Genomic DNA, 13,826 nt, shown 5'->3' with positions numbered 1-13,826 from the left:
ATTTAATTACATTTTTGCTTGATGCATGAAGTTAAAAGATTAAAACTAATAAAATAAGTTTTAAAAAGAGACTTTTCCATTTGATTACATTTTGTATGATGGATTATGTCTGTGAAGGTTCTCAGTCATCCAGGTCATCGTAGTCAAAGGAGCTTGCAAAGAAAAGCGTCTGGACTTCTTTAAGTTACTTGAAGACGTTTCACCTCTCTTTCAAAGGAAGAGTGCCCAGCCACTGGTACAGATATGTAGACGACACCTGGGTCAAGATCAAGACACAAGAAGTGGAATCCTTCACTGCGCACATCAACGCTGTGGATAAAAACATCAAGTTCACCAGGGAAGACACAAAGGATGACTGTTTGCCTTTCCTGTACTGCGCTGTGCACATTGAAGAGAATAGCAACCTCAACATCGAAGTTTACCGGAAGCCCACACACACGGACCAGTACCTCCTGTTTGACTCCCATCACCCTCTGGAACACAAACTTGGAGTAATTAGGACCCTACACCACCGGGCAGAACATGTTCCCTCTAAGCCTGAAGGGAAAAAGAAGGAACACACACATGTAAAGGAAGCACTCAAAACGTGCGGCTATCCTAAATGGGCATTCTTAAAGTCAGCAAAGAGGCACAGAAAAGAAGATCAGACACCAGCGAGGGAGGATAAGAAGGACAGACGCAACAACATTGTCATCCCCTATGTAGCCGGTGTATCAGAGAAACTCAGGAGGGTTTTCTCCAAGCATGACATCCCGGTGTACTTCAGACCCAGCAACACACTCAGACAAAAACTGGTTCACCCGAAAGACAAAACGCCAAAACACAGACTTAACAATGTGGTGTATGCCGTACAGTGCAGCGAGGAATGCCCAGACCTCTACATTGGAGAGACCAAACAGCCACTTCACAAGCGCATGGCACAACACAGAAGAGCCACCTCCACAGGACAAGACTCAGCTGTCCATCTGCATCTTAAGGATAAAGGACACTCTTTCGAGGATGCCAATGTTCACATTTTGGACAGAGAGGACAGATGGTTTGAAAGAGGAGTGAAAGAAGCCATCTATGTCCACTGTGAGCGACCATCTTTGAACAGAGGCGGTGGTTTACGACACCAACTCTCTGCCATCTATAATCCAGTTTTGAGATCCCTTCCCAGACGCCTTAACGCCCACTCACATCCGGGGCCATCTGACCTCAGGAATTCGCATGATAAGGTGGGGCCAGGTTTCACAATGAACTCACCCGAAACTCTGGCTGATTGGGACCCACACCCAGTTCCACACCTTGGCTCAGGCGATTAGAGGATCATCAGGGGGTCCTTTTGTCCCTCTGTGGGGGGACACTCCCACTAGGTTTATATCTGGGACTCTCCACCATTTGACCTTAGAACTGAAGAAGCTTCTCGGATGAGAGGTGAAACGTCTTCAAGTAACTTAAAGAAGTCCAGACGCTTTTCTTTGCAAGCTCCTTTGACTATGATGGATTATGCAGAAAAAGTAGAATTGGGCTGAAAGATCTATCGCTTTATCACCTATTCAGGTTGTAAATCGTGTTTTTTAAAAGTAACTAAGTAATTAATTACTTTTGAAAATAAGTAATCAGTAAAGTAACGGGATTACTTTTTGGGGGAAGTAATCAGTAATTAGCTACTGATTACTTTTTTCAAGTAACTTGACCAACACTGGTGGTAACTAAGTATTTCCCTGGAGCTTACAGGTGGTTGGTGGGGGCATTGAAACACACACAGCAATGCAGGACAGAAGCAGCACTGACATGTCGTATGAGACGTTAACGATTTTAAAAAATCACAGTGATGATGTAGAAATCTGGGGGGGGGGGGGGACTCGCGTTTTAAGTATGATACACTTGGTATTACGGGGTTAAATGGACTGCCAACTTAAGAAGGGATTTACATGTTTAGTTATTAGGATTCTATTATTAGATTTTGATATTATTATTATTGTTCATGGCTGAACTGTTTCCAAAGGCCAAGTGTAACTTTCACCTAAACAGTGCTCATGAACAGCAGAGGACTTCCCATTACTTATCATTCGCAGTAACCCAGAATCGCTGTTTATGCATATTCAAAACATTAGCATCCATTTGAACTACCCTGGCTGCTTGTGCTACACAAGATGATGTTTTTTGTAGATGTTTTCAGCAGCACATGATCAAATAATTGGGCAGTACTCCAAATGTGACAGAACAATCAGCTCACAACATCAATCAGGACAAAATGGGAACAATCTTAAGCAGGTACAAAAAAATCAAGATGTCTTATTTAACATTTCCCTGGTTCCCATAAGAATAATATAATATTTTAGTGTCTTTATTTTTCAGTAAAAAGTAACTTAAGGTGACTGATGCTGTAAATAGGCGCTGTGTAAATACAACTGTGTTGAACTGAAGAGCTTGTGCACTCTCTTGAGCTGACTCTTTGACTAAAAGCCTTCTGTGATAGCACAACTTTGTCTCTATGTTTGAGCCTAATAGAGAAAAGTGTCATAAAGCTCATGGCTGCAGCTAAAAGACTACAAGACTGAAATACATGATGCTGTAATCTGATAGGAGGCTAAAGAAAATGTTTTAAACTGTCTCAACTTCTTTGACTCCGTGGCGGCTCACATTCAACAGACAGCAGAGTTTATTAAAGGGGATTACGGTGGGGGATCAGCGGAGCTATTCATCTCTGCCTCCCTACTGCTCTGGCAACAATCCTCGCTGCCTACTCTCTGCCCTTGCTTTACAAAAGTTTGCCCATCACGAGACACCATCAGGGACTGGTCCAACGACAGCCTGATCAGTGCTCAACCACCAGCAGCCTCTTTCTCTGAGAACATCAGCTGTCTGGGAAATAGATTCTTTGTATTCTCACATATGCACATATCTGAGAAAGTTTCTGCATCATTACCCCGAGAGATCAAGGTAGTGATGAGGGCAACATTTAGAGCTCAAATGTATTTTATGAGTCACTGTGCTGAAACTTTGTTGTTATGAAAGACAATTAAACATTCACAAACCCTCACTCAAATGGTGATTTTTTTATTTTAGTAGCACTCAGTAACCACAGCTCCAATGCCATTTTGATGAGAATATAATACAGAATTAATAGCATTGGACATGTTCTCGAAGTTACTGAATCCTAACAAAATCTGAATTGATCAGGTGTCACATCAAGACCACTTGCCTAATATTGTGTTGGTCTTTCTTTTGCTGCCAAAGCAGTCCTGACCCGTAAAGGCTCCACTAGACATTTGAAGTTGTGCTGTGGTATCTAGCATCAAGATGTTAGCAACAGATGCTTTAAGTCCTGTAAGTTGGGTCTCCATAGACCAAACGTGTTTGTCCAGCACATCCCACAGATGCTTGATTGGATTGAGATCTTTGGTGCCCAAGTCAACACCTCAAACTCCTTGTTGTGCTTCTCAAACAATTCCTGAACCATTTTGCTTTGTGGAAGGGCACAAAGAACACCCCACCCATGAGTGAATAACCTTTCCATGAAAAGGTGTCCGTGGTCTGTGAAACAGCTTAGGTAGGTGGTACACGTCAAAGTAACATCCACGTGGATGGAAGGACCCAAGGTTTCCGAGAAAAATATTGCCCAGAGTGTCGTACCGCCTCTGCTGGCTTGACGTCTTCCCATAGTGCATCCTGGTGCCAGGTGTTCACCAGGAAAACAGGGCACATGCACCCTGCAATCCATTGGATGTTAAAGAAAATGTGATTCATCACCACCTTCATCACATCAAAAGCAGCTAGCATGTCTTCCCTCTTGTTCTGATTGTTCCTGATTTCATCTGTTCTTCCCTCAAATGGTGAAACAGATTTGTTGTTTCAACTGTTTTCTGACCTGTTTAGCAAAGTAGCTCCTGTTTCATTATGTAAGCTGATATGCGACTCTCACTCTCGTGCCTGGGCTTATCGTGTTATTGTGTGTGCTGGCGAATGTAAGCATATGGCTTCGCTATATCTTTGATATCAGGATATGTGCTGACAATATGACAACCTTCAAAAATAGTTTCATAAGATACCTGAGGGACCAATCCTGCCAACTGGTGGGGTTCAGCTTGTTCTGGGGTTTGGCAGAAATAAGGAAAGCCAAAGACATCTAGAGTCATCAAATAATTCTGAAGAGTAAACAATGATAGAGTCTGGCACCCATCAATGCTTGTTTTATGTTAGTGGATCAGAATTTTCTTGTAGAAAACTGAATAAAAGGCAGGAAAGAAAAGCATTTCCTAATTTGACCAAATTACAAAGATGTAGACTTGCTGATTTTATATTAAATCGCATATAAAGGTACTCTGAGTGCAGGGTTCATTTTAATCAGCTTCCACCTATTGCATAGGGAGTCATTGTTGCAGAACGCTGGATGATGCTCCCTGCTGCAGATGTATTGTTTCCTTAAACGAGCCACAGCGGGGAAAAGGGCATGGACTCGTAGGTATAACAAGATATAATACCAAGGTTAATTGACCAACAGGGTCCTGTCTTATTGGATTAGTGTGGCTATAACACAGATGCAATATAAAACTGGCATACACACCCCACCCTTTTAAATCTATCGCTCCAGCTCTGTACATTTGTGAAGCTTCTCTCTCTAATGTAAAGTGCTTTGTATTTCCAAGGACCAAAGAGATGAATTCAACAGAAGCCCTTTTAATTATAGAATGAGTCAGAACAGAGACATCATAGCAAACATCTTTACTACAGCAAAGGAAACGTGAGGGTGACTGAACTTTCAATAAGAACAGTTGTATGACAGAAATTCTCACTATCATTTAGATCAATTCCATTAGGTACATGATAGCTGCTATTGCAGGTACAGTACTGTACACTTGTGTTTATGAGCCATCTTTCTTCAACTTTGTTAGTCAGCCTCTTTACCTTTAACTTTTTAGCTGCACCAAAGAAAAACTGCAGACCGAGCCTGCCAGTAGCAACAGTCCCACTGTAAATTCTCCCAAAATTGCATAGTCTAATCTAATGAATGTATTTATATTTATGGATTTATTTTCTGTACATACAGCAGATCATGTGCATGAACTTAAGAATTTCAAACAAAAGATGAGCGTAAACAAAATTTTGGTAATAAGCCGTGTATTAATGTATTGCATATATAAATGGCATCTATAATTTGAAAAACAAAACAAGTTGTAATAAATAATAATTCTTAATAATTTTTAATTATTCTCAAACTTTCATGGTCAGTGTCTGTAGTTTCTGTTCCTGTGTTTCTGATGTTTTTTCTTTGTCTTCTGTTCACCGCTGTGCCTTCTTCCTTGTATCTGTCTTCCACTCATGTTAGTCTCTAGTCACTTCCTATTTTATTTTGTTAATTAATTTTTTTGTATGTCGTTGGGTTCTTTGTTTCTCCATGGAGAATCCACTGGTTTAGTAACATTACTGGATTTTAATGTAGTATCTCTGATGAGGTTTTGTTCCCTCCTTTAGTTTAGTCTTCACAATATTATTTTGGAAATTGACTGGATGCTCCATAATTTAACTGATTTAACATAATATAACTTCCCATCATTCTCATCTGCTCTGTGGACCTTGATGTGGACTCCAAAAAATATTGCATATTTTTAGGTGATGTGGAGAACTTCTGGTGTAATCACAAGCACTGACTTGAGTGTTTACTTCGGCCTAATGGTCTCAGCCTATACTTTGCCTCCTTACAGTTCCTCATACATACAAATAGCACATAGTCTATGGACCCTACTTTCATAACCTGTGGGGTTCTGCAAGTTTTAGTCCTAGGTCCTGTATTATTTTCTTTCTACATTCTTCCTTCACTTGGTAGCACTTGATCTTTTAATAACATTTCTTATCATTTTTATGCCGATGATGATCGACTGTATAATAGTTTTAGACCTCACCATCTGTCCAACCTAGATGACTGTTTATCCAATAATTATCTTGTGTTAAATTCCAACAAGACTGAGATGACGATTATCGCTCCTCCTGAACTAGATCCAAATATCAAACGTTTGCTTCCTTCTGTTCATCTGTTATATAAAGCATTCATGATCTTGGTGTAATATTTGATTCTTTTCTTAGCTTTGACTCTCATCAAAAATATATTTTACATTACTGTTTCTTTTTAACGAAGCTTTTGTTGAGATTTGTGATGATAGTTTTGTATTGCTATTGACTGCATTTTAATTTTATATTATTTTGTTGTGATTACTGCTCATTTTTATTTTGATTGTGCAGTGGTTTAAAACTACACATCTGTGAAAAGTGCTTTTTAAATACTGATTTGTTATTTGTCTGCCTTTGTTTCTCTCCCCTGTTTTTTCTTGTTGTTTTGTTTTGTTTTTTTCTATTTTTTTATTTTGAACAACTTCTTTAGTTTGATATGCTTTTGTGTCACTTTCAAAACGTACATTTACTTTTTGTAGCCATGGCTCTGATAGGACTAGCACTATTGAAACACAACATTAAAGGAGATCCTGTGCCTTGAATGCACAGGCAGCATAGAAAAAAATATTTAAGAATCAGTCCATTAACCTTAAATTGTCTTTATCTGTAGACTGACTACAATAGTTTTTCATGATTCAAAATCACACACTGGACGGCACAGTTCCTCAGTTCATATGCAGACTGCTTCTTCTGCTTCTTCTGCTCCTTTTAGTCGCTTTTCTTCTAATTGGCTCTCCTTCATAAGCAACAGGTTTGAACAGAAGGTGGGTGGGGCTTCTGTGCCAGTGTGACCAAACTGGGGACATTCATTTTAACCGATATCATACAGAGCCTGTCTGGAAGTTTTGACTTACAGGAATTACTTGTGCATACGCTGACATTTACATTTGAAACTGTGGCTATGTTTACAGTATATGCAAATGCACATGAAAGAAAATAAGAAAAAGCACTCAAGCCCTAAAACATACAGTTAGAATGCATTAGCTAAAGGCATTTACAGAAAGTTGATATGCATTTTTCTTTTCTCATGAGGCTCTATTGTTGCTATTCACTGTAGCAAACCACCACATACTGTCAAGAATGACTCACAGTCCTGCTGTAGTTTATACTCCTTTCTATGGAGTCAGTTTTAGAACACCTACAGTGTGTGTAAATGTCAGCCAGTGAAGCATGAGTTTTTCCTTTTATGTTGAGGTTATTGCTCTTTGACTTCATTTCACTGCGAAAAAATGATCTCTAATAATATCTTCTTAAAACCCAGCATGGTAATGTGTCAGAGAAATCATCAGAATATTTTGAGCTCAAGTTTTGTACCAGATTATGTTTCACTCTTCTAGCAGGATGTAGATCTGTCACTCAGAGCCCTTTGATTGTATTAAACAAATCTCAAAAATGTAACAAAATTCACAATCTGCATATCTTCATTTTCATCTGGTTAATGATTAGAGATGTGAAGGCAGATGTACAAAGATGAACTACATGACTCAGTGTCTAAAGTACTTTGAAGGTGTCTCACTGTTTAGGGCTCTGCTTTACCGGCATGCTGTTCTGTTGACGGAGCAGAAAAGTGATTTCAGCCTTCAGGAACAGCAAACATGGATCTCATCATGCACAACCCACCCATTAGAGAAACTCCATTTTCCATGCCATGTCGCATGGCGGAACGAGAGATAAGTGTTGGGAGTTGAAGTGTTGAAGTGCGTGTGCTGGCAACACTCCCTCTTGCTCTCTCCCTTTCACTTTCTCGCTCTATTTCTCTCTTGAGAAAAGACACTCACACAATGTAGTTAATTAGGAAATGCTTTTATTGCTTTCTGGGACTCAGGTTCCTTTAATTAAGGAACACAGAAGTGCCTTTCACTGGAAGACGCATGCTTGATGAATAAGATAAGGGCTGGTTTCATGCGTTGATTGGACTGTTAGCGCCTAAATGACATTCCATCAGGCATTTTGAGTGTCGATGAAATGCCAGAATGACAATAAGCATTTGGAATTGGGGGGGAAAAAGATTGGATGTCTTGCTTCCGTTTGGGGAAAAATCCACATTTTTAGTTTTAGTTATTGTTATCGTTGTGATCTGCCAGCTTGTAATACAGACTTGTCACATCTCTGACACTTCCATTACAATACTGTCTCCTTAGCTTACTTCCTGTTTGCATTCATACATAGAAGCTAGAAGTACCTGTTCAGATGCTAAAAAATGCCACTATATATTCTCATAAGAATAAGAGCATGGGTGGGAAACTCCAGGCCTCAAGGGTCGGTGTCCTGCAGGTTTTAGATATCACCCTGGGTCAACACACCTGAATCAAATGATTAGTTCATTACCAAACTTCTGGAGAACTTTGAGAAATGTTGAGGTGGTCATTTAGCCATTTAAATGAGCTGTGTTGGATCAAGGACAAATCTAAAACCTGCAGGACACCGGGCCATTAGGCCTGGAGTTCCCACACTCCTGCTATAAAGGTACAATTTATAGTACTGTGCAAAAGATGTTTAATTTCTTTATATTTTGCTTAAAAAAGGGGGAAATAGGTGCAGTGATTTATTGAAACATCTGCAAGCATACATAGAAATACAGTATATAAGGCAAATAGTGAGTGTGTACAATTCTAACCAGTTTGAAAGTCAATATTTGGCATAATCACATTATGAAGGCTTCTCAAAAGACATTCAAAGCTCTTCTTGGGATGTTGGATGCCTTTTTTGTCCATTCTCTATTAAGATGATCCCACACTGCTTGGATAGCGTTGTTCCAGGGTCCGGGGAGACCAGTCCATGACTGATGATGTTTTATTGTTCACTGATTATAGTTTGAAGCAGAAATTTATCTGGATCTGTTGCCACTTTTTTTCAGCCCAGTTCCATTAATTTGGCATATCTTCTTCCAGTTTCTTGTCTGTGTCTGTTACATGTATACACAACACTGGTTCATCCCTTTAGTTAGGTGGCTTTTTTAAGCTTAACAATGATCTATGAATCATTTAAGGGTCTTAACAACCAAACAAAACACACAAAAACCTTTCTTTTGACAAAGGTAAAGTACAAGGAACTGAATGAAAACAAGAAATTCAGTCTGAACTTAAGAAAGCGTGGAGAACTATTCCTCAAGACCACTTTTAAAAATTACAGGAAAATCTGGCTCCTTGGAGGCAAAGTATTGCTCAAAACCGTTGCACTGTACTGTATTTCTCTTGAGATTTAATCATGCAGCATATCATGAAACATAAATGCCGCTGGTCCAGCTTTTCCAATTAGGCAGTCATTACAAAGGTGTGTTTTGGAAGAAATGTAATATGAATGTTAAATTTTTAGGGGTAAACAAATCATTTATTCAGGTGTAATCGGAGAATTATTAAACAGCACTCACTAGATTAAAAATGCTACAATGTGCACTTTTTACCATTGAGTAGTGCCAAATGGCTTAAGTTACTTACACTTTAAGCCCTTAATATAGTACAGTTAAGAGAAAAGTGAACGCAGGATGATTGCTGTGTGATTGGTATATACATACAAATGCTATGATCAATATACTAAGAAGATAAAGTAATCCCCTGATATGGTTAGGGTAAAGATAAAGGCTTAAGGGGTCGATTCAAACAATAATTGGGGCTGGGCTATTAGTCACATTTTTGTAAATTACACTAATAACATTATAAGGAAGAGGAAAGTACCCTAACTGTGCATAAGCAATACAAAAAAGATAAATTGTTGGGATATTATATGCATATGTATATATAACAACATTACGTTTGCAGTGGTTGTGGATGCACCATTTAAACTCACACCAGTCATTGCACATACACATATATAAAGAGAGAGGAGCAATAGAAATAAACTAGACTTTTTAAACAGTGACTAAGATACAGCGAGTTCACACTTACCAGCCAGAAAAATTCATGGACATGTTCACTGAAAGAGTCATGAGCTGCAAGAATGTGGAACAGCCAAACAGTGTTTTAGCTCCTATTTTAAACTCGTAACTTGCACTAATTTTCATTCTCTCCCTCCCGCTTTCATCATTTCTTTTTATCTTATCAACGTCTCTGATATTTCCTGCTTCGCGTTACTTTCCTTACAGAGAGGGAGAGATGTCTTTAGCTTGTGCACTTGTGTGGAGACCACAGTGAGAGGACACAGTCTGTGGCCAAGTGAGCTGTGCGTGATGCGTGGATTCTGTGCGATCCATTGATTCTTCACAGCGTGCCACAATGCTACCCCCCAGGTCACGGGGAAGTATCCCACTCCTCCCAGTCGGCCAGCTCACCCATGGTTACTGCCCATAGTTGGGTATTGTGGGCCCCTCAACTGGGTGTGGTTTTCAGAGTATGCTCTCTTCACGAGTGATGTGTAATTAATTCCTTTGAATCTTCTTGCTTCATAAATATAACAAGACTGACAAATTCCCAATAGAAAAACATCCTTGTGTGTCTTGAGTGAGAAAGCGAACACTTCCCGGCTCAAGAGTTTATTCTGTGCACGGTGTCAAGTTTGTAAAGGAAATACTCCTGGTTTTATTTGGCTCATTGTAAACGAGGCCTATCCAGTTTCACCTCTATTACCACGCTGCTCCAAGGCAAGGCCAAAGCTGTAGATCCCAAAGTTATTTTAGAGCATCACTCACCGTTTTTCCTTGGAGGAGAGTGCTTATTGATTTTGTCAAAAGAATCGATTTCTTTCCCTCCTCTCTCCCTTTCTCCCCCCCTCCCCCTTGGACCTCAGCAAAGGAACTGCAGCTGAATGTTGGTGAGCAAAACCCCAGAGAGAGTTTGTAATAGGCTTTTCCGTTTTGATGGGTCATTCTGAAGTTTTTCCAGATAAAGTCTTCAAAGGGCTGACTGATGTTATCTATTATTTTGTAGGATTTAAGAGAATGGCAAGTATTATATCTGTCTGGTGCGCCCCCCCCCAAATTCCTTTCTTATATTTGGTTGTATGGATGGGTTTTGTGACCTCTTGGTGGTGTTGAACGCTTAAGGTATGGAGAACAGCAGCAAGAACAGAGCGGGCATCAGTGACAACAGATATGACTTAGGTCAGAGGTTAAGTGGGAGTGGGTTGCAAAGCAGCTTACAGATGTGTAGCAACTACATTTGTTGTAAAGAGCCCATCTGTCCTGATTGCAGCTGAGCTTGGCTTTGTGGCCGGCCTGAATTAACACAGAAAATATGCTCCTTAAACAGTTTGTTATTGCTCAGTGTTAAAATGAGGAGTGGGCTGCCAGGTGTTTGGTATCTGCTGAGTAGAGTCAAGGAGCAGTGATTGTGACAGCTGAACAGGGAAGTCTGTTGTGAGGCCTCTCATTATTTTCATTGCATCTGGGCTGCTGTCCCTCCGGTGCTTAAAACCCGCCCACTTCTCCTTCAATCGTTATGTTTGTGTGGTGTACACTGTATCCCTGTGTGTCCGCACCAGGCAGCGCCAGCTGACTGCTGGCTATAGTTGAGATAGGTGTCAACGTGTTTGCAGCTGGCTGTCACTGTGCTGTTGAGCCGAGTGTCTGACAGTGTGACAGTGTTGATTGCTGCTTGTCCAATTTCTCCAGTCAGGCTTATAGTGCAGGCCAGTAGCATATGGTGGAGTGAAAAGTAACAACTCGTATGTCACCTCAGTGAAAGTGCATTTTGTTTTGTTTTTTGTCGTGTTAGGAACAGTTTTTATCATAACTGAACAACAGTAGCTGCAAGTGTGCTGTGAAGAAATCACTTTTTCAAAGGGAGTTTTAAGGGCAGTAAGGACAAACTCGAAACTCTCGATTCCAAACTTTTAACTTGCATAAAGTTCATTAGGTGGCACTAAATTAATTAAGTTTCTGTTGTTTCTCCTGCGGGTTTTCTTTTGTTATTTTACTCTAATTCTGCTGCCATAATCAGATCTAGGCGATATTTAATCACTAATTAGTGATTAAACTAGTAACTGCCAAGAAGTGCTCATGGAAGTGTGACATAAAAGTATTATTTTAAATACTTTGCCCAACATGAAACTTTCAAAATAGTCTTGATGAACCATCCAGAAGCACCACTGAGGATCAGAGCGGCTCAAGTGGTGGAAACAGCCTCATAAACGACGTTAAATCTCAGTGATTAGATACAAAAAATAGCATTTCTTGGTCTTTTGTCTTTCTTCTCCAAAACAGTGTTTTTACTTCACTACTTTTTTTATGATGCATGTAATATTATCATGCTGTTTTTGTTTTTGTCTAGTGCTAACATTTGATCTGAACAGAACAGTGGTGGTTGCTGACTCAAAAACGTGGAAAATCATCATGTTTTTTACACTAATTGGCTACTTTTTGTTATGTTTTTGTATTTTCACACTAACAAGATTCAAAGCAGCATCAACTATATAAAAAATATGAAAAACAAAAGCAGCAAAATTGAGAATTATTCCTATTCAATGTGTTATTTCTATAGGGACATTTTAGGTAGCACGTTTACATAAACAGATGTTACAGTAGAGGTTACCTGTGGGAGGATGAACAACTGCTTTAACTTTATGGATCAGCTTCTGGTTTAAAGTTAATTTACTTCTTAAAACAATTAACACTAACACTGAGCTGTTATTGTTTTATTTAATTCAGCACAGAGGCAGTAAATAAGACGTTCCTCTGGTGTGTCGTCAGCCCTGTTTGTGTCTCTAAATTACAATTAAGAATTTGATTCGGATAAACTTTTCTCAATGTCTCAATCTAATATCAGGATAAAAATCCCAAATTGTGCAAAAAAAGAATCAAGCAAGCAATGGCATATGTAATAAAATAAACTTTATTATTCCTGCTGGTACAAACATTATGGTCAATGGAACCATTGATGGACTATTATACTGTTTTCACAGTGGAATAGACTTAGAAAAATGCTATATTAAACTAAATTTAAACAACTTTAAATTAAAAAGGAAGACAGCCTGGTCCAAAAAGCTATTCTCCAGCCTTTCATCTTAAAAATGTTCAGGTTTAATGTAACTGCTGAGATTAGGCTCAGCAGGTTTCCCTTGGAGGAAAGTTTCTGTCTAAACCTGCAGTGTTTCTGGGAAAAATTTAAAAGAAACCCAAAGCCTTAAATCCAAACACAAAAGATTAATTAAATTTTTTGAAGGTAATATGAAAGCTTAGAGCATGAGAACAATGTGAAAGCAAACCCCTCGCCACCCCTGGAACCCGTTTGGTTTTACTGCATCAGGGGATTGTCATGGTCACACCTCTGCTAATGCCTCTCCGGCACACCCTGCCAATTCACCACAGCTCTCGCTCCAAAGCAAGTTCTGTGTTGCCGGTGATTACCGTGAAAGTGTCAGCTGTCTGAGAATCTTTTGTTTAAATGGCAAGTGGAAAATGCCAACATCTGTTACTTCCACTAAATTGGCTGAAGCCGTTCAGTCAGGTCCGATCTTTAGGAGTCTTGACACTTTTTGATGGACTTAGTGCTCATCTGTTGTACCAACTCTGTAGTCACACACGCTTTTCCTGCTTTTATCTCACCTGTAATTTGGTACAATCTCTACTTTTCAGGTCTTTGGTTCAGAGTGTTCACTGAAATGTTTTTCACTTGCCTCCAAGATTCACTCCTACTTCTGAACATCTCTTTGTTGTTTGTCCTTCTCACAGTGCCATCGTGGGCCATCGTCTCGATTGCCTTTGTGGCCATCATCCTGGTGTTAGCTTGCTGCTTCTGTGTCTGCAAAAAATGGATATTCAAGAAGAAAAACAAAAAGAAGGGCAAAGACAAGGGCAAAAATGCCATCAACATGAAGGACGTCATAGATGGGGCCAAAACCGAGGTAACGACTTTTTTAACTTTTGTTATTAAAATTCTGAAAAATTACCATCCCTACAATCCTAATTGAATAGGAAGCTTAATGCCAAAATATTTGATTCATAAATCCTGTTTGAAACG

At 39.5% G+C, this 13,826-nt stretch overlaps 1 protein-coding gene across 6 annotated transcripts in view; it reads left to right on the top strand.

The window, feature by feature from the left end:
• The window catches only part of syt1a (synaptotagmin Ia), a 212,300-nt gene that overhangs the window by 156,512 nt on the left and 41,962 nt on the right, over positions 1-13,826 (top strand). For all 6 annotated transcript variants that reach the window (XM_085138838.1, XM_085138836.1, XM_085138833.1 and 3 more), the window contains one exon: positions 13,538-13,710. In XM_085138838.1, coding sequence (XP_084994964.1) covers positions 13,538-13,710 — 173 coding nt within the window. The remainder of the gene's footprint in view (positions 1-13,537; positions 13,711-13,826) is intronic.

This window comes from Neolamprologus multifasciatus, chromosome 17 (genome assembly GCF_963576455.1).
Source record: "Neolamprologus multifasciatus chromosome 17, fNeoMul1.2, whole genome shotgun sequence".
Classification (NCBI taxonomy): domain Eukaryota; kingdom Metazoa; phylum Chordata; class Actinopteri; order Cichliformes; family Cichlidae; genus Neolamprologus; species Neolamprologus multifasciatus.
Note: the sequence above shows the minus strand (reverse complement) of the source record. Positions and strands in the feature narration are given on the sequence as shown.